Here is a 22,563-nt window from a genome sequence, read left to right on the forward strand (position 1 = left end):
GATAGGTATATTACAGATATAACAGAGATGTGGGTCACTTTACTCACCAATGTCATGGAGAACTTCGGTTAAATGGTTCAAGACGAGACCGAGAAAACATTCAACGTTTTGTTTAATCTGATGAAACAACGTATCAAAGTTTAATCAATTCTAATGAGAAAACAGCAGAGCAAAGGAAAGTGAACCTCAGCTCAGTCTAAAGTAAAGTTAGTGAACCTCAGGTCCGCCAACGTGTAACTTTTTCTCGACGACAGGTTTAGTTTCTCAGGTGTGTGAGCTCCTCCTTAAAGGGGAAGTGTAATGTACCATGCATTCTGTTTAAGGGGTTCTGGAGCCTCCTGTAGGCCACTGAGTAGAATGCATCCTATTCCTGTGTATTTAGATGTTTGCGTTCTTATTTGTTGTTTAAAGTCCCATGTTGTTAGTTTATTGATTAGTTAAGAGGTAAACAGCCATGTCCCTGTAAGGCCAGCTAAGTTCAAGATACCTCTTTTCATTTGGCTCCATCTGCCCGTGGAAGCCTTGGAGGAGCTTTGTTTGTATGGCGACACATTAGTTCAATAATTCACTAATGTGATAAAAGATGCATTCGGGCGTATTATATTATTCCACACGCGTAGATATATTGACTGCGAGCGCGCAAATGATCTCTGCGTGCGCAAAACAGCCTCTCGCGCAAAACAGCCCCTCGCGAATGATGTTCTGCTCTCGCGCGCAAATTTAGTTTTGGCACTATGGGGGAGGGAGTTTTGGCACTATGGGGGAGGGAACCAAGGCAGGTCGGGCTTTCCTATGATTGGCCGTTTCTGAAGAACATCATTCGCGAGAGGCTGTTACGCGCGAGAGGCTGTTTTGCGCCAAAGAGGTAATTTGCGGGCGCGAGAGGCTGTTTTGCGCGCGCAGAGCTAATTTGCGCGCGCGGTTAATATCTACGCGTGTGGAATAATATAATACGCCTGAATGCATCTTTTATCATATCAGTGAATAATGGCACTAATGTGTCGCCATATGTTTGTGATATATTAGTTCATCAATGTTTATAGGAATTATTTATCCTTGCGTTTCATACTATCTATTTATTTGATTTCATAGTCATTTTTGCATTGGTTTATTTACAGTTTCACACTATCCGAAACAACTTGGACACAAGGGAATGCTACACCTTCAATAAATGGACGTACAAGTGCAAGTTGACACCAGACGTCGTGCTGCCTCGTCATTGAAGCTACCTAGCGTTACTTCAGTCAAGATAAGAGTGTATAGCTATCTGGTGATGGGTGCCTCGCTACCCGATAAGGGGCCGGAATAGGAAGCCTTCACTATTACAAACATCCTCCTCCTTAAAGGGGAAGCTTAATATACAAAGTATATGATAATAAGTATGTATAATAATCATCTCATCTAATCTTCGTCCGCTTATCCGGGGTCGGGTCACGAGGGGAGCAGCTCAAGCAGGGGGCCCCAGACTTCCCCTTTCCGGGCCACATTGACCAGCTCTGACGGAGGGATCCCGAGGCGCCCCCAGGCCAGTGTTGAGATATAATCTCTCCACCTAGTCCTGGCTCTTCCCCGAGGTCTCCTCCCCACTGGACGTGCCTGGAACACCTCCCAAGGAAGGCGCCCAGTGGGCATCCTTACCAGATGCCCGAACCACCTCAGCTGACTCCTTTCTAAGTAAAGGAGCAGCGGCTCTAACCAAGTTCCCCACGGATGGCTGAGCTTCTCACCCTATCCCTAAGGGAGACGCCAGCCACCCTTCTGAGAAAACTCATCTCGGCCGCTTGTACCCGCAATCTCGTCCTTTCGGTCATCACCCAACCCTCATGACCATAGGTGAGGATAGGAAGTTAGGAACGAAGATCGACCGGTAGATCGAGAGCTTTGCCTTGCGGCTCAGCTCTCTTTTCGTCACAACGGTGCGGTAAAGCGAACGCAATACCGCCCCCGCTGCTCAGATTCTCCGGCCAATCTCACGCTCCATAGTACCCTCACTCGCGAACAAGACCCCGAGGTACTTGAACTCCTTCACTTGGGCTAAGGACTCATCATCACATGCATTATATATATTTATATATATTATATATATTTAGCAGGGTAGGCCTAAGTAACAAATGTCGGGTTGAAATCGGGTCATAATTACAGGGCACAACGAATAAACCCCATCGTCAAGTGTCAGTCACTTGTTGCATGGTCTGTGTGGGAGGCGGAGCCCTGGCGCGTGTTTATTATTTTTTTAAGCGCAATCGCGTTTACATCCTTTTTATTTAGTGTTTCAATTTTATTTATTGTTTTTGGTGGTGTTTCGTTTTTATTCAAGAGCATTTTTTGTTAATAATAGATTGTTTTTGGTTGTTTTGTTAATTTATTCTGGATATTTTAAATGTCTTCCAGACGTCCAGTCCCAGTGTTCTTTAAAAATAAAAGTTTATTGATCTTCGGAAGGGTGTACTTTATCATTTTATTAGTTGAAAAACGGCAATATTATCGCTTATCGCAATAATTTCTGGGGCAATTAATCGCCCAGAAAAATTTGTTATCGTGACAGGCCTAGTAACCACTCACCAGGTGGCGTTTCTCTGGCGGCAAGGATGGATCGCCGCCGTCCTGAAATGCACAACCGCGATTCGGTATTATTGGATTTGTGTTGTTTTTTTGTCGCGAAAAAGTACATTTTAGTTTTGGTGTTGACATTTGAGACTCAAAAGGGGAATCGAACCGCAATAAAAGAGACACTTAAAGCACTAACACCTGGTTTTGATAATCAGAGGGTGTGACGGGTGGGTTGCTTTCGTCAGTACTGTCAAATTTGAAATGGCACTGTAGTTAATTCCCGGAACCAAAAGGTGTAAAAAAAAGTGCAATTTCACTTGTGTGTTTCTTCCTCACAATGAGCTCTCTGTACTTCTCCTTGAGTGTCTGGTGGCGCTCCTGGAGCTGGTTGGCCATCAGCCTGTACTGGTCCCTCTCCTGCTGGCAGTTATCCAGCTCCTTGGACAGGATGAGTAGCGCATCCTTCTTATGCCGCTTTTCCACCGCACATGTAGCTCGACTCGACTCAACTCGACTCGACACGACACGGTAGCAGCACGGGTCGTTTTCCACAGCAAATAGTACCTCCTGGACGTGGGCGGGGTCGGCTGCGCGAAAGGGCCGTGACGTATTTTGGACGCGACGCAAACAACACTCACGCAACCCACACATGGACAGAACCCACATAACAACAATGGAGGACATCGATAACATTACTATTATTAGCTGGCATGTTGAAGAATTGGAATATGTTGGCTGCGGCGCTGCTATGGCTGTTACCAGCATGGTTGCCATGTCGCTCTCGTGACATCGTCACACTCTCTGGCCAATCAGTGGCCGGCCGTCTGCCGACGTCACCTTTTAGCATTGGCTCAGCCGCTTGGAACCTAGAGCGAGGCGGTACTAGAAAAAGCAGCCACTTCAGGTACCAGATACCATGTTTTCGCGGTGGAAACGCAAAAAATGCGAGCTGAGTCGAGTCGAGTCGTGTCGAGCTGGTACCATGCAGTGGAAAAGCGGCATTACTCTCCAGTTTACGCTTGCACACTAAGAACTGGCCAGCATGTCCAAGAAGATTCATAAGAAGATTAGTGCATCCGTTGTTGTGCAAAACAATTGTATCACGTTAGTTGGTTGTTAGTAAGAGAGGTTTGGTGTTAGCATCTTTTTAAAAGGCATGTTTCAATTTTTACCACCTTATTCAGGTGGAAGAGTTTTTAATATTTACAACACTGTTATAAGCATATTATGTTATGAGTGAACATCACCCTCTTGTGAAAAGCAAAGTAAGATATAGTAATTGTATCAATGATAACACTGATATTAAAAAAAAGGGTTAGAAAAAAACATATAGGCCTAAACGACTGTAGTTGAAGCTTATTTTTTATTTCATCTTATTTTATTTCATTTTACAATACTTTATTGTGTTCATTCATTAAAAAGTGAAAAAACTGTGCATCTCGTAAACATCGCGAGAACACAAAAGAAAATATATAAACAAGGAGAAAACATCGCGAGAACACAAAGACTAACAAACTCAGTCCCGCAAGGATCGCGAGAACACAAGGGTGTTCTCGCGATCTTCACGAGACGAACTTTTGGTGACGTGATGGTCCAGGAAGGACAGGCAGAGTGAAAGTGCTCATCTCCCAACAATAATCATAATTCGGTTCAATGGTTAAAGAACAGTGCGTCTCGTAAACTCGCCAAAAAACAAGGAGAACACAAAATAAAAAGAGATAGAAACAAGGAGAGCACATCGCGAAAACACAAACATCTCGCGAGAACACAAGGAGAACACTCCTTGTGTTCCCTCCTTAGAGGGGAAGTGTAATGTTACATGTGTGGCGACACGAGGAGGCTTTACTATTTTATGTCAGAGTATCTTCTCTATGTTACCGACAACGCCACCTTGGGTTAGGGCCCAAGGACCTATACACTATGATTGCGATTATGATTGTCACCTCTGACGATAAGACACTCAGGTTCGTTCAATCAGAGAGGGCGGGAGACAGAGTTCAAAAATAACAAAGCATTTTATTATAATGAACACGGTTTGGCACAAAAAGATGAAAAAGAGAAGTCAGCCCAACTGGGGAAGGAAGTGGGTACAAGCTGAGGCTTACCGGCTGGGAGAGGAAGTGGGTACAAGCTGAGGCTTACCGGCTGGAGGAGTGGTCGACAGGGGGAAATTAAATCCAACGAAAGAAACAAGGGCACCTCACACACACAGCAAAAACTTGAAGTCCAAACGAATAAAATCTAAAACAAAGCACACGCACACAAGGGATCACCACCACCACCCCGGAGGACCACCGCCACCACCGTCGGCCTTCAGCTCTACGAGAAAGGGGCACAGTTAGGAGGGCTCAGAACTGACAGACAATATCACATAACAAATCAACAGATGTAACAATCAATCAATAAACTAAAGAGTATTAATTGGCAGTAACCAAAAATCACTCAAAATGAAAGTAAACAAGAAAATTAAAGAGTCTCTGGCCAGAGATATCAACTCAACAAGTAATCATAACATATGTTTTAAACAAAAATAAACAAGGGCTCAGATTGAGAAGTTCCCCTTCCAAATGGAAATTAAATGAACAACGACACAAAACTTATGAGATTAACTCAAAACGCACACACGCCCACACAGTCCAAACCAGGGGTGAGTCCCGGCGGAGCCCGCAGCGGCCCACCCGAGCGGCAGCCACACACGCACAGCAGCAGCGGGACACAGGGCTAACGGCAGGAGGCAAGCCGACCAGGGGCAGCAGACAGAGCCCCGAACCAAGTCGGCGGAAGTGGCAGCGAAGCAGCAGCAATGATAGTATAGCAATGATTTAGTAGATAACCAGGAAGGCCCTGGTTATCTACTAAAGGCCCTTCTCTTTGTTTACCGTGTGACGTCACGAAACATGGGCGTTGTCATAAGCGGATGTGGGCGTGTCATACGCGGATGTGGGCGTGTTGCCGGAGTGAAGATTATAACTTCGATTATATAGCAACTTTCTAGGGATCTTAAGAAGCTTTATACAACGTAAATAAATTGATAAAGCAACCAAAATTAGATATGATTAACTCGGCCTTGTTTAGCAGGTGAGGATTCTTTATTTTTATATATATTCACACAGAAGTTTAATGAAATATTTTCATTTATTAAAACAAGTTTCAGGTTTATCCACAAATATAACAGCAGAACCTCGGCAGAGATGGATCAGACTACTGAATCCTGAATGTAATGTATTATAATGAATGCAAAGAACACAATAAATTCACATCCAACATAACCAATTCCCCATGTCTACTTTTAGTTTTCTAAAAAACACATGACTTTAATTGAACATTTGACGTATAAGCCTACTCCAGAAATGTTGCTGTTTTTATTGAAATGCAATTGCAAGAATGCAAAACAAGTTCACACGTTATGCTTGGAGGGATAAAACCAAAGTTTACAAAAAACGGACCGCCAAAATGCCGCTCTGGCTCTGCATTTCCTGATCTTTACACATGATGGCGCCATTTCCCTAAGCGGTTATAGTGAGGCCGAAGCTCAGCAGTAGCGTCTGACAAAGTATGTGATAATATTCAAAATGATAAAAAATCGACATGTTATTACTTTCATTTCAGAGCTTTTCAATTTAGTAAAAGAAACTTTGAAAAGTCACAAAATACGATAGTAAAATGATGAATCGGCAAGTTAATCGAAAAGCTTGTTCTTATAAAAAAACCTAAATATGGAGAAAGATACATAAATAGTTCTCACTGTAGATAGTCGATTGATTGACAGTCAGGGTATGAAGGCGACGAATTAGTAACCGTGTGGATTTAGACAGATGGGTGCTTTTATCTAATGCTGCAGATAGGAGACGTTTTCTATGATGGAACTCACATCCATGCTTCACAGCGTCCCCCCACCCCATTCAGACACTCACATTCATGGTATGACGGTGACTGAATGGGGGGGTCCTCCTGACTCCTGGACAGGCACAGAGAAGCCTTGAGCCCGGTCCTCCAGGCTGAGTGTGTTCATCACACCACCGGATGTGACGTCCTCCTCCTCCTCTTGAAACATCCTTCTCAGGCTGACCCTGCTGTTCCAACCTTTGTTTTTGGCAAAAACGTAGACACCTCCGAAGAGATCAGGAAATGTGGCCATCAAATCAATGTGCTCTGCGTCCTCAGGGCTGTAGAACATAGACAATATTTGGGATGAACGATATGCTGACATAATGGAATATGATTATTTCAACCAATATTGCGATTGCGATTTAGGATGTGATTTTTCTTTTTAAAGTTCTTATGCTGTGTATTATTCGCTTAAAAAGCAATACATCATTCTATAGTATGACAAACCGAACATTGGAAGCAGTCAACGTATAAAGGCGTTACAACATTTAACACTCTTTCCTTTAGACTAGGCGTATGTGTTGCGATGAATTGATATTATAAACATCTTTATTTAACTATTGATTTGTAAAAGAAAAATAAATATGAATCTTACTGATCACCAGTAAGTAACAATCACAAAATATATATATATTTTTTTTTAATCGCAGCCATTGCGATTTGCAAATCACGTTCTATTACATTGCAATGTCGGTTTGAATTCGTTCAGCCCTTGACCATACGGTTAATATTAATTATCATCTGAAATGGTATCATTATCATGTAAAAATTTCACTATCTGAAATACTACTGTCAATAGTTTAGGGTTCCAAATATCTGCAATCGAGTTGTTGACGGTTATTAGTTCAAGGATGTCTGCCCATCTGATGATCTTTACTTACTAGTGTTCAAGGAGGTTGCGTATGAAGCGAAGTAATCCTGCAGTGTTCTCAGAATACTTCCCTTTGCCGTCCATCTTCTGCACCAACTCCGGTGGAAACTGAAACAGCATCAAATCTCAGTCTCGCTCTCTCTCAATACAAATACACAGATAAGAAGACACAAAAAGCTTGTGCTTCACCTTTTGTTTCCAGTCCTTCCAGCTTGCCTCCCCTACATCCCGATCCAGTTCATCCAGGAGGCGTTTGTCCGTCGCTTTGTAGTTTCTCACCTCCTCTTCATTGCCGATACTTTTTAAGTATTCTACTTTTCTGATAAATGATTCACATTTAAACATTCACAACAAAAGTAAAAAAAAACCTCAGCAATCAATCTCTGGATATGCATCAGGTGTCAGTTCACATAAATAATTGAAACTTAATACCTTAGTCGGGACCAGAAGAAGGGATGGGCCAGGCATTGTTTCACTCTAGGCCTTTCTTTTGGATTTTTGTTGATCATCCATTCAATGAGATTCTTTGCGATCACATCTCGAACATGTTCAAGACTGTACTGGCCACGGTAAACGTTGTACTCACATTCAATTTTTTTACCGAAAGGATGATGTCCTCCAGATAGGATGTAATATGTCAACATCCCTGCCACCTACATGAAAAAGGAAAAATAATTAATAACTAGAAAAGGCATTTCCTGCAGAAAATGCGGAGAGTGCTGTAGTGCATACTTAGTGAGGTTGAAAATATTTTTTAATAAAGCCACATAGATTAAGATATAAAAAAACGTTAAATGGCTTAAATCAAGTGAAGGGATTTGAACAAAAGTTCAAAAGTCTAAATGGCGTAAACAATGTAAACATGCACACCATTTAAGAAAATGTAAATGGTTGGATCAAATAAAGTAACAGCTGTATAAAAAGCGCAAAACGTTGCTGAAAATATAGAAATGTAAAATGAATTGAACTGAAGAATAGAGCACAAAACTGCTCAATCTGGCTACACTGTTGAACGTCCTCACACTCCAGCGTCAACGTAAATCAACGAGACCAACTGAAAACAAAGCCGATATGAAACTAAAAATGTGATTCTGAATAAAGTTTAAATGATGTAGAAATTAAGTTTGGATATTATTGAAGATACAAGTTTGTAGATTTGCTAAATGGTTTGAATGAAGGTAAACGGTTGAAAAATGATTGGGTTACAATGTCTTAAGAAGTAGGTGTGTCAGAATGGGCAGAAATCTTCAATGAAAACAGCTGAAAACGAAGCAGATATGAAACTAAAACTGTGATTCTGAATAAAGCTTAAATGATAGAGATTCTGTTTAGATATTGACAATACAAGTGTCTAGATTTGCTAAATGGTTTGAACGAAGATAAACGGTTGAACATTTATTTAGTTACGTCTTTTAACAGTTCGGAGGTACCAGAGGCTCCGCCGTCCTCCCATTGACTCCCATGTTAAAAAAAAGATAATATTTTAAGAGTAGAATATCTTGAGAAGAATAAACTACTTAAAAAATCTGAAAAGAAGCACGCGATTTCAAGCTATGCTGAATATTTTAAAAATGAATGGAGTCTCCAGGGAAAAATTGAGGAAGGACATGGGTCCCAAAGTTTGTAGAGAATAAGAAAGAAAGAAAGAAAGAAAGAAAGAAAGAAAGAAAGAAAGAAAGAAAGAAAGAAAGAAAGAAAGAAAGAATAAAACTTATGAAGAACAATAGATGAGCGCTCCATGCAGCACTCACCTAATGGAAGAAAATATTCTGGAAGAAAACACTAACTCACCAAACACATAATAATAATAATAATAAATTGTATTTATAACCCACATTACATAAACGTAATGACCTAAACATACCTGTATGTCAGCGCTCATCTTGCATGGCACATCAACATCCTCATCTATATTCTCTCTGGCCATCCAGCACTTTGTTCCAGCACCTTTTGTTTGCAAGGAAGTCTGACCAATGGGCAATCTTCTGCTTATGCCAAAATCAGCCAAACGTGCCTTGCCACAGACATCTGTAAAATCAGGATTATAATGAACACACACACACACACACACACACACACACACACACACACACACACACACACACACACACACACACACACACACACACACACACACACACATATATTATATATATATTAATCATACATAATACACATACACACACACTGGCACACTTCTTACCCAACAAGACGTTCTGTGGTTTAATATCCCGATGGATGATTTGAGGAGTCTGACCATGTAGCACACTCAAGCTAGATAAAACCTCCTCAACAAGTTTTCTCTTCCGTTCATCTGGCACCTCATCTCTTAGGAATTCCTCCAGGTTGCGCTCACACAGTTGAAGTGCAAGGTAACCAAAGTTCTCATCTTCAGCAAAGTCTATGTATCTCACAATAAATGGATGATCAAGCTTTGGAAGTCTTAGGAATGATTCCTCGTTTTTCAGCACTTGGTAGTTCGATCTAGACATTCTCTTCACTGCCACCTCAGTGCCATCCTCTCTGAGGCCAAGGAAGACCTCAGTTCCATCGCTCCCCTTTGCTATGCGAAATTCATCATTGTTCACAAAAATGATGCTTCCAACTTTGACAACGTCTTCCTTTTTTGAAAGCTTCTCTAATTTTTCGCTCCATTTCTCACTTATCGGAACCCACTTATGTTATTTTATAAATGTGGTGATGACTGGTTGGAGTATATTTGAAACAGATTCCTGGACAGAAGCTGCGGAGAGGTCACTTGAAGCGTTGTGCAGTCCATCGTTCTGCTCCACATTTTGGTTTTTTCTCTTCTTCTTTTTCTTCTTTTTCTTGGGTGCCGATAGCTCTTTATCAGCTGATATGGAATCTTCTGATGCTGGGCTTGGGTGGATTAAATATTTCTGCAGGTTCCTTAGACCTTCTTTGAGATTGTCATCCATCCTCATTTCTGCAGATGTAAGAATCTCTTCAGGCACAGAAGTTAACCCGATCGATGTTAACAATTTGTTGGCATGTTCAGTTGAAACAAGGTTTGCAAAAATGCCATAGGCGTAAATTGCATTTGCTGAAGGATAATTCTTTATAAAGTAAGAAATTCCAGAGCCTAAATTCTTAATGAAATCCCAATCCCAGTCATCTTTCACTTTGGTTTTCTGTGCAATCACATAGATTGTAAGCACAACTAATTCCAGTAAACTCTGATTCAACATTCTTGTGGAAAGCAGCTCAAGTAATTTAGGTATGAAAGCCAGTGATACATTATTTGGTATCTCTGGCAAAGTGCAAAAGACCGTATGTAGATTACGAAAAACACAACCCTGAAATTCTTTTGAAAGGTTTCGAAAGTTTTTGACAGCCTCCTCAATGTATTGGTTTAATTGCTGTTTGTCCTTCAGCCACTTGATACCTTTGCTACGGTATCCTGATTCCTGTGGCCCAGTGACACCTAACACAACATCAAGAACACTTAGATGTGTCTGAGGATTTTTAAGCAGCATAACATGATCAAACGACTGGAAAACCTCGTCAGCAGTCTTTTTGCCGACTGCAATGTCCAGATCAACAAAATGTTTAATTTCTGAACAGATTTGGACACCATTCGAGGCTAAACGATGCATCAAACTAGATAACTTGTCATTTAAAGTATTAAATTCAGGGATATGAATGGGAGATGTTGTAACAACTGCACCTGCAACGATCAATGCTTCTGCAACATCATCTCTGTCAAAGTGAACAGCTGTTTGCAGTGGGGTCAGTCTTAATGGATTATGAATGCCTCCATTTGGATCAGCTCTTTCTGCCAGCAATCGTTCCATATAAAAAAAGTGAACTGTGTTATGGAAAGCATAATGAAGAGGTGTCCAACAAAGGCGTGAAGGTGTGTTGGGGTTTGCAGCTTGACGAAGCAGAAAAGAAAAAATGTCCTCCTTTTGAAATGCAACAGCAGCAATCAAAGGAGAGACCTCATCATTAAGCTCCTTGCATGGGTAAAGTCCATTAATGTCATGTATCTTCAACGATAATTTAAGCTGTTTAGGTTTGTTGTTAATTATACACTGAAGTATTGGGTGTGTTTCCTTTATGGTGATAGTCTTTTCTTGGAACTGGACCTGCCACAAACTCATGTCTTCTGTTCACAATACCTGTGGGGTGATATAGTCATAGGACAGTGCAATAGCTGTTGATTCCTTAAATGCAATATGCAATACACTAAAATGATTTATGAAACTGTCAATTGCAAATAGGCCTACTGCATTCAATTGAAATAGACTATCGTAAAAATGTGTTTACGGTGACTGTTAAAGGTTTATCATTTTAAGACTTTGCCCTCAGCTTCCTCTTATCACAGAGCCAGCATAAAATAGCCACTCCCTGTATTTTATCACGTTGACTGTACAGTATCTAGAACCAATACATAATAAAATAAAAGGTTTTAACAGCAAAGAAAATGTCACATTTGGGGTACTTGCGTATTCATTTGATTATTGGGTGAAATGTTGTGTTGAGTTACAGCTGATCTTAGGGTGCCATGCCGTAATTCCGACGCCCCATTGTTCCGACATATTTCCCATTAGATCGACATGCCACTATTCCGACGGTTCAATGTTCCGAAAACGAAACCCATTGGTCCGAAGGTCCGTTAGTCCGCCTTTTCGAAAAGGAGGCGCATTAGGCCGACGGTTCAATATGCCGAATAGGAAAAATAGTTTTATACCTCGCTCGCTCCCTCTCTCTCTCACTCTCACTCTCTCTCTCTGTCTGTCTCCAAAATACAACCTAGGCCTACATATCGCGTTCACGATGAATTTTGGAGGGCAAAAAGACAACGCTTCACTTTTTTTCGACACGGTGTTGCAGCACCATGGACAGAGAGCGGTCTAATTCTCAACACACACACACACACACACACACACACACACACACACACACACACACACACACACACACACACACACACACACACACACACAGTGAGAGTGAGAGCGAGGTATAAAACTATTTTTCCTATTCGGCATATTGAACCGTCGGCCTAATGCGCCTCCTTTTTGAAAAGTCGGACTAACGGACCTTCGGACCAATGGGTTTTGTTTTCGGAACATTGAACCGTCGGAATAGTGGCATGTTGCTCCGCCCGCATAAGTACTTCGGCTCAATTTGAATTTCCCTTCAGTACTAGTACTAGTAGGCTACTCTCTGTACAAATGAAATGAAATGAAGTGAAGTACGAGAGTCTGGTAGAACCAGGCTAGTGGCATGTCGATCTAATGGGAAATATTTCGGAACATTGAGACGTCGGAACAATGAGGCGTCGGAATTACGGGCAGGCCCCATCTTAAGAACAAGGAAGCTTTGCCCCGAACACAGAAATTGAACATTTTATAAATAAAAGCTCTCTGACACTGTGGCTGTATTTTATATATATATATATATATATATATATATATATATATATATATATATATATATATATATATATATATATATATATATATTAGATAGATATATTACAGATATAACAGAGTTGTGGGTCACTTTACTCACCAATGTCATGGAGAACTTCGGTTAAATGGTTCAACGAGACCGAGAAAACATTCCACGTTTAGTTTAGTCTGATGAAACAACGAATCAAAGTTTAATTAATTCTAATGAGAAAACAGCAGAGCAATGGAAAGTGAACCTCAGCTCAGTCTAAAGTAAAGTTAGTGAACCTCAGGTTCGCCAACGTGTAACTTTTTCTCGACGACAGGTTTCGTTTCAGGTGTGTGAGCTCCTCCTTAAAGGGGAAGTGTAATGTTACATGCATTCTGTTTAAGGGGTTCTAGAGCCTCCTGTGGGCCACTGAGTAGAATGCATACTATTCTTGTGTATTTAGATGTTTGCGTTCTCATTGGTTCTCATAAAGTCCCATGTTGTTAGTTTATTGATTAGTAAAGAGGTAAACAGCCATGTCCCTGTAAGGCCAGCTAAGTTCAAGATCCCTCTTTTCATTTGGCTCCATCTGCCTGATGAAGCCTTGGAGAAGCTTTGTTTGTGATTTATTAGTTCAATGTTTATAGGAATTATTTATGCTTGAATTTCATAATATCGATTTATTTTATTTCATAGTCGTTTTTGCATTGGTATATTTAAAGTTTCACACTATCAGAAACAACTTGGACACAAGGGAATGCTACATCTTCAATAAATGGACGTACAAGTGCACGTTGACAACAGACTTTATGCTGCGTCGTCATTGAAGCTACCTAGCGTTACTTCAGTCAAGATAAGAGTGTATAGCTATCTGGTGATGGGTGCCTCGCTACCCGCTAAGGGGCCGGAATAGGAAGCCTTCACGACTACAAACATGCTCCTCCTTAAAGGGGAAGCTTTATATACAAAGTATATAATAATGTAAAAAAATACTAAAAACACGACATTGTTATTATTTTACATTCAGAGCTTGTCAATGTACTCAAAGAAACTTTACAAAGTCACACAATACAAGAGTACAATTATGAATCTGTAAGCAAATCAAACAGCTTGTTCTTATACAAAAAATACATTTGGAACCAGCTACTTAACCAGTTCTCACTGTAGATCACAGAACATCAGAAATAAAAGTTGATTAAAAAACTCAACTCATTAACATACTCAGCATATTAAGAAGGAAAAAATGAGCCCTACGCATTAAGGCAGAGTCATTTTGTCTCCTGCTGCAGATAGGAGACCTTTCCTCTGATCTAACCCACAGCTGTGGTTCTATCACAGTCCTCCTGACTCCAGCACAGGCATCAACACCTTGTCCTGTGTGTAGTCTGTGTTCAGCCTCCAACTGCAAGCAAACCAAACAGCTCCCATGTCCATAAGAAAATCGGATGAGCGATGTCACAAAAGATCAACTAAAAGCTGAATACTGAACTCTGTCTATTGATTGACACATTCAGGGTATGAAGAAAAAATTGGAACCGCGTGGATTTAGACAGATGGGTGCTTTTATATAATGCTGCAGATAGGAGACGTTTTCTATGATGGAACTCACATCTATGCTTCACAGCGTCCCCCCTCCCCATTCAGACACTGACATTCATGGTATGACGGTGACTGATTGGGGGGGTCCTCCTGACTCCTGGACAGGCACAGAGAAGCCTGGAGCCCGGTCCTCCAGGCTGAGTGCGTTCATCGCACCACCGGATGTGACGTCCTCCTCCTCTTCCTCCTCTTCAATCAGCTTGTCCCTGTTGTTCCAACCTTTGTTTTTGGCAAAAACGTATACACCTCCGAAGAGTTCAGGAAATGTGGCCATCAAATCAATGTGCTCTGCGTCCTTAGGGCTGTAGAAAATAGATAATATGATTATTTTTAATCATCATTTACAATAGTTTCCTTATAATGTATCGCTATCTGAACTACATCGTGTCTCAACAGGTTAGGGTTTCCAAATATCTGCAATCGAACCAAACATCAAAAGCAACTCATGTAGGGCGCTGTTAGTAACTTTTAATGTTGCATTGTCGAAGCAATAAGTAGAGAAATACAAAAATTCAAGCGAAAACAGCAATAATAGGCCAATTGCTATGGAGTAAAAAAAAAAAAGATCACTAGGGGGCACTATTTCAGTCTGTGAAGGCTGCGGAGTCCAAATGCCCAGGGGGGCCGATATCTCATAATCCATCTATGCATGTACACCAGGCTAATAACACATTTTCATTGAATTAACCAGGATTTTAAGAGTGTATTACGTAAAGGATGTCTGCAGCTCATCTTATAATGTTTACTTACGGATGTTGATGGAGGTTGCGTATGAAGCGAAGTAATCCTGCAGTGTTCTCAGAACACGTCCCTTTGCCGTCCAATTTCTTCACTATCTCCCTGGGGAACTGAAACAGCATAAAACCACAGATGAGCGCTCGCTCGCTCGCTCACACTCTCTCTCTCTCTCTCTCTCTCTCTCTCTCTCTCTCTCTCTCTCTCTCTCTCTCTCTCTCTCTCTCTCTCTCTCTCTCTCTCTCTCTCTCTCTCTCTCTCTCTCTCTCTCTCTCTCTCTCTCTCTCTCTCTCTCTCTCTACCTTTTGTTTCCAGTCCATCCAGCTTGCCGCCCCTACATCCCGATCCAGTTCATCAAGGAGGCATTTCTCCGTCTTACTGTAGTTTTTCACCTCCTCCACATTACCGATACTTTTTAAGTATCTAATTTTTCTGATAAAGAATTAACAATGATAAAGAAAAACAAAGAAAAACCGACAATCAATCAAAACATGCAATTTCATGAAAGGCATCAGTAGTCAATTTATATTATATATCAAACGTTTTACCTTGACTTCGACCAGAAGAAGGGATGGGCCAGGCATTGCTGCACTGTAGGCCTTTCTTTTGGATTTTTGTTGATCATCCACTTCACAAGATCCTCTGTGATCGAATCCTGGGCATGTTCAAGACTGTACAAACCATCAAAAATGTTGCTCTCACATTTACAGCCGCTGCCAAAAGGATGATGTCCTCCAGAAAGGATATAGTATGTCAACATCCCTGCCACCTGCATGAAAAAGGAAAACGACTTAATAATAAAATAAAAGGATTTCTAACACCCTAACTCACCAATTAGTTCTTACACAACACACACCTGTATGTCAGCGCTCGTCTTGCATGGTACATCAACATCCTCATCTATAGTCTCTCTGGCCATCCAGCACTTTGTTCCAGCACCTCTTGTGTGCAAGGAAGTCTGACCAATGGGCAATCTTCTGCTTATGCCAAAATCAGCCAAACGTGCCTTGCCACAAACATCTGTAAAATCAGGATTATAATGAACACACACACACACACACACACACACACACACACACACACACACACACACACACACACACACACACACACACACACACACACACACACACACACACACACACACACACACACAGATCAGTATATACCAATGTTGTTATCAATAAAAAAACATTTGCACAAGGCAAGCCGATGCACTTCTCCATGTTGATAAGAGCATTAAAAGGAAAAAAATTAATGGGACAAAGAAATCAAGGGATATTTAGCATAGAAAAAAAATTGCTTGTGAGTTAACTATGACATTAATGCGATTAATCGCGATTAAATATTGTAATCGTTTGTAACAGCACCAATTTATATATATATTTATATTAATCATACATAATGCACTCAAACACACACACACACACACACACACACACACACACACACACACACACACACACACACACATTATATATTATATATATATATATATATGTTAATCATACATAATACACATACACACACACACACACACACTGGCACACTTCTTACCTAACAAGACGTTCTGTGGTTTAAGATCCCGATGGATAATTTGAGGAGTCTGACCATGTAGCACACTCAAGCTAGATAAAAACTCCTTAACGAGTTTTCTCTTCTGTTCTTCGGGCACATCATCTCTTATGAATTCATCCAGGGTGCACTCACACAGTTGAAGTGCAAGGTAACCAAAGTTCTCATCTTCGGCAAAGTCCATGTATCTCACAATAAATGGATGATCAAGCTTTGGAAGTCTTAGGAATGATTCCTCGTTCCTCAGCACTTGGTAGTTCGATCTAGACATTCTCTTCACTGCCACCTCAGTGCCATCCTCTCTGAGGCCAAGGAAGACCTCAGTTCCATCGCTCCCCTTTGCTATGCGAAATTCATCATTGTTCACAAAAATGATGCTTCCAACTTTGACAACGTCTTCCTTTTTTGTAAGCTTCTCTAATTTTTCACTCCATTTCTCACTTATTTGAACCCACTTATGTTCTTTTCTAAATGTGGTGATGACTGGTTGGAGTTCATTTGAAACAGATTCCTGGACAGACGCTGCGGAGAGGTCACTTGAAGCGTTGTGCAGTCCATCGTTCTGCTCCTCATTTCTGTTTTTTCTCTTCTTCTTTTTCTTTTTTTTCTTGGGTGCCAAAAGCTCTTTATCTGCTGATCTGGAATCTTCTGATGCTGCGTTTGGGTTGATTAAATAATTCTGCAGGTGCTTTAGACCTTCTTTGAGATTGTCATCCATCCTCATTTCTGCAGATGTAAGAATCCCTTCAGGCACAGAAGTTAACCCGATCGATGTTAACAATCTGTTGGCATGTTCAGTTGAAACAAGGTTTGCAAAAATGCCATAGGCGTAAATTGCATTTGCTGAAGGATAATTGTTTATAAAGTAAGAAATTCCAGAGCCTAAATTCTTAATGAAATCCCAATCCCAGTCATCTTTCACTTTGGTTTTCTGTGCAATCACATAGATTGTAAGCACAACTAATTCCAGTAAACTCTGATTCAACATTCTTGTGGAAAGCAGCTCAAGTAATTTAGGTATGAAAGCCAGTGATACATTATTTGGTATCTCTGTCAAAGTGCAAAAGACCGTATGTAGATTACGAACAACAATTTCCTGAAATTGTTTTGAAAGGTTTTGAAAGTTTTTGACAGCCTCCTCAATGTATTGGTTTAATTGATGTTTGTCCTTCAGCCACTTGATACCTTTACTATGGTATTCGGTTTCCTGTGGCCCAGTGACATCTAACACAACATCAAGAACACTTAGATGTGTCTGAGGATTTTTAAGCAGCATAACATGATCAAACGACTGGAAAACCTCGTCAAGAGTCTTTTTTCCGACTGCAATGTCCAGATCGACAAAATGTTTAATTTCTGAACAGATTTGGACACCCTTCGAGGCTAAACGATGCATCATACTAGATAACTTGTCATTTAAAGTATTAAATTCAGGGATTTGAATGGGGATATGAGATGTTGTTACAACTGCACCTGCAACGATCAATGCTCCTGCAACATCATCTCTGTCAAAGTGAACAGCTGTTTGCAGTGGGGTCATTATTAATGGATTATGAATGTCTCCATTTGGATCAGCTCTTTCTGCCAGCAATCGTTCCACATAGAAAAAGTTAACTTTGCCAGATGAAGCATAATGAAGAGGTGTCCAACAAAGGCGTGAAGGTGTGTTGGGGTTTGCAGCTTGACGAAGCAGAAAAGAAAAAATGTCCTCCTTTTGAAATGCAACAGCAGCAATCAAAGGGGAGACCTCATCAAGAAGCTCCTTGCATGGGTAAAGTCCATTAATGTCATGTTTCTTCAACGATAGTTTAAGCTGTATAGGTTTGTTGTTAATTATACACTGAAGTATTGGGTGTGTTTCCTTTATGGTAATAGTCTCTTGTTGGACGAACTGGATCTGCAACAAACTCATGTCTTCTGTTCACAATACCTGTGGGTGATATAGTCATTAGGACAGTGCAATAGCTGTTGATTCCTTAAATGCAATATGCAATACACTAAAATGATTTATGAAACTGTCAATTGCAAATAATTTTTCACAGGTTCCTTGCTGAGAGCATTTCTGTATGACCTGTAGGCCTACTGCATTCAATTGAAATAGACTATTGTAAAAATGTGTTTACGGTGACTGTTAAAGGTTTATCATTTTAAGACTTTGCCCTCAGCTTCCTCTTATCACAGAGCCAGCATAAAATAGCCACTCCCTGTATTTTATCACGTTGACTGTACAGTATCTAGAACCAATACATAATAAAATAAAAGGTTTTAACAGCAAAGAAAATGTCACATTTGGGGTACTTGCGTATTAATTTGATTATTGGGTGAAATGTTGTGTTGAGTTTCAGCTGATCTTAAGGGTGCCATACCGTAATTCCGACGCCTCATTGTTCCGACGTCTCAATGTTCCGAAATATTTCCCATTAGATCGACATGCCACTATTCCGACGGTTCAATGTTCCGAAAACGAAACCCATTGGTCCGAAGGTCCGTTAGTCCGACTTTTCGAAAAGGAGGCGCATTAGGCCGACGGTTCAATATGCCGAATCGGAAAAATAGTTTTATACCTCGCTCGCTCCCTCTCCCTCTCTCTCTCACTCTCACTCTCACTCTCTCTCTGTCTCCAAAATACAACCTAGGCCTACATATCACGTTCACGATGAATTTTGGAGAGCAAAAAGACAACGCTTCACTTCATTTCGACACGGTGTTGCAGCACCATGGACAGAGAGCGGAGGTCTAATTCTCAACACGGGCACGAACACACGAACACACACACACACACACACACACACACACACACACACTGGCGGACTCAGGGGGGGGGCAGGGGGGGCGACCGCCCCCCCTCGTGGTTCAATGGTTGAAAACGCGCGCAAAAGTGCCCTTCAAGAGTGTCGAAAACGAGAGGAAATGCCTTATTGGCTACCCTTTTCACGTGCAAAACATGATTAGGTGCCCTATAGGGTGCTCCTTCATGCAATAAATTATGATGATGTGCCCTCTAGAACAAGAAAATTCAATGACGTGCCTTAATGAGTGCCATTATAGTCCCCTTCTGCCTGTCTTGTGCCCTTTTAGTGCCCCCTTTAGTACCCTGATAGTGCCCTTCTGCCCGTCTGGAGCCCTTCTAGTGCCCTGATAGTCCCCTTCTGCCCGTCTGGTCCTTCTAGTGCCCTTCTGCCCATCTGGTGCCCTTCTATTACCCTGCTAGTGCCCTTCTAGTGCCCTTCTAGTGCCCTTCCAGTGCCCTTCTATTACCCTGCTAGTGCCCTTCTGCCCGTCTGGTCCTTCTAGTGCCCTTCCAGTGCCCTTCCAGTGCTCTTCTAGTGCCCTTCTAGTGCCCTTCTAGTGCCCTGATAGTGCCCTTCTGCTCATCTGGTCCTTATAGTGCCCTTCTAGTAGCCTTCTGCCCGTCTGGTGCCCCCATGGTTGAAAAAGTGTACTAAAGTGCCCTCTATGGTGGTGAAAATGAAAGAAAGTGCCTTATTGGCTGCCCTTTACACGTGAACAAAAATTAATGAGTTCCCTAGGTTGCCCCTGATGATGATAATGATGTGCCCTCTGGAGCAAGAATATGGCAAACCGAAAAAAACATGTTGTGGTTAGCTATTGAGGTGCAGACGTTCCTCCCTTTGGTAGCTGACGAACGGGGAATGCGAGGCGTTGCTTTCATGTGGCGTCGCCATGACAGACAGCTACATCGAGTGGTATTTAAATCTCCACTGGATAACGAAGCAAAAAGCTGATTAAGAGTATGTCAGTACCCTGCATAATCCGTTGAAAATGTATATACATTTTTTGAGCGTTCAAGATCATTCAAGTGTAGGTCATTTCATGCAAGAGAGACGATAATGGTCAGCTATCACCTCAACATGAAGGAAAACTTCCTTAAATGTTTCCGTAGCTGGCTGTCAGCGGTCAAAGACTGTATGCTGACTGCGGCACATTGAATTTTCTCCAGTCTAATTTTTACTTAAATGTTAGTAAAGATGAAAGCAGTGAGGCATCCTCCTTTCCTTGGCTAAAATGTGAAAGTGCACAATGATGTGAACAACTCATTTTGGTGTTTATAAAGTCGCTAGAATAAGGGGAAACAGTGTCTTTGAAGCAAAAAAAATTCTGGGGGAGGACCCCCAGACCCCCCATTTAAATGATGAGCCGAACTATTCTTTTAAGTGCTACATGGAGATGCAACAAGTGCCCCGAATGGGACCCTCAAGGCAGCGCTTGCTAAGGTTAGGGGATATGACCGTCCAGGCAGCGCTGCCTTTAAGGCTCCGTTGGGGGGACAAAACACCATAAAGTTAGAAATGCCACTGTGTCCGCTGGTGGGGCCCCATGTTGTCCAGAATGTGCCCTTTTTATTTTTTCGCCCCTGCCCTTCAAACAGTCTGAGTCCGCCACTGCACACACACACACACACACACACACACACACACACACACACACACACACACACACACACACACACACACACACACGTCACACACACACACACACACACACACACACACACACACACACACACACACACACACACACACACACAATCACACACACACACACACACACACACACACACACACACACACACACACACACACACACACACACACACACACACACACACACACAGAGTGAGAGTGAGAGAGAGAGGGAGCGAGCGAGGTATAAAACTCTTTTTCCTATTCGGCATATCGTCACCCTCTTAAAGTAATGGCCTAAGTCACCTTTTTGCCAAAATGATTTTCTTGCCTAAATCAGCTCTTTGTGATGCTAGCCACCTCTGGTAAAATCCCCAACATCCTCAGTTGAACAGATCATGTGATCCTACCCGTTTAGTGTAATGGCCTATGTCAAGAGTGTGAATTAGGCCAATTTATTTTGCCTAAGTCACTAGACAAGAGTGACTTAGGCAATTTTATGAGCGTTTCAAGATGGCGGCCACTTCCAAAAAAAAGAAAGTCTACCAAGCTAGTGAAGTTATTGCCATGATGCAGGACTCGTTCCATACTGGTAAGTGACATAGGCCTACCCTTCCTCATGGTCTGTTACAGTAGTGGGAAAAAAAAGAAATGCACTGTTTTGCCTCACTTATTCCAGAATAAATTCGGCCCAAGTCAGGTTCAAAATTTAGTAAATCACAAAGGCATGTTCATAAATTGGCCTAAGTCATCTTATCCTCTTATGTTACACAATTGACTGACATCATTATTTGTATATCAATAGTAATCTATTGTCATAACCTTTGTGTTTGAAATTATTCATAAATATCATATACTCTATATATGGTTCAGTTTTTTCTGTTTTCTGAACAACTTGAAAATATGACTTAGGCCATTACTTTAAGAGGGTGACGATATTGAACCGTCGGCCTGATGCGCCTCCTTTTTGAAAAGTCGGACTAACGGAACTTCGGACCAATGGGTTTCGTTTTCGGAACATTGAACCGTCGGAATAGTGGCATGTCGATCTAATGGGAAATATTTCGGAACATTGAGACGTCGGAACAATGAGGCGTCGGAATTACGGGCAGGCCCCATCTTAAGAACAAGGAAGCTTTGCCCCGAACACAGAAATTGAACATTTTATATATATATATATATATATATATTAGATATACATATTACAGATATAACAGAGTTGTGGGTCACTTTACTCACCAATGTCATGGAGAACTTCGGTTAAATGGTTCAAGACGAGACCGACAGGTTTCGTTTCTCAGGTGTGTGAGCTCCTCCTTAAAGGGGAAGTGTAATGTTACATGCATTCTGTTTAAGGGGTTCTGGAGCCTCCTGTGGGCCACTGAGTAGAATGCATACTATTCTTGTGTATTTAGATGTTTGCGTTCTCATTGGTTGTTTAAAGTCCCATGTTGTTAGTTTATTGATTGGTTAAGAGGTAAACAGCCATGTCCCTGTAAGGCCAGCTAAGTC

General features: G+C 41.4%; 1 protein-coding gene across 24 annotated transcripts in view; it reads right to left on the bottom strand.

Annotated features, from left to right (window-relative positions):
* Positions 1-22,563, bottom strand: part of LOC115529656 (serine/threonine-protein kinase/endoribonuclease IRE1) — an 84,630-nt gene that overhangs the window by 39,951 nt on the left and 22,116 nt on the right. For 5 of the 24 annotated variants that reach the window (XR_003973609.1, XM_030338562.1, XM_030338549.1 and 2 more), the window contains 2 exons: positions 7,320-7,417; positions 5,667-6,716 (listed from right to left, as the gene is read on the bottom strand). Coding sequence is in view for 18 of the 24 variants with exons in the window: in XM_030338562.1 (XP_030194422.1) it covers positions 6,467-6,716; positions 7,320-7,417 (348 nt within the window). In the remaining 6 variants the exon portion in view is untranslated. Of the gene's footprint in view, positions 1-62; positions 265-4,546; positions 4,870-5,666; positions 6,717-7,319; positions 7,418-7,498; positions 7,629-7,741; positions 7,963-9,173; positions 9,338-9,512; positions 11,452-12,850; positions 13,093-13,383; positions 14,620-15,067; positions 15,166-15,354; positions 15,485-15,600; positions 15,822-15,908; positions 16,073-16,609; positions 17,677-22,563 lie in introns of those variants that run through there. The other 19 variants (XR_003973613.1, XR_003973607.1, XM_030338576.1 and 16 more) reach the window with 19 other exon arrangements.

Source organism: Gadus morhua, chromosome 17, assembly GCF_902167405.1.
Source record: "Gadus morhua chromosome 17, gadMor3.0, whole genome shotgun sequence".
In the NCBI taxonomy this organism is placed as follows: domain Eukaryota; kingdom Metazoa; phylum Chordata; class Actinopteri; order Gadiformes; family Gadidae; genus Gadus; species Gadus morhua.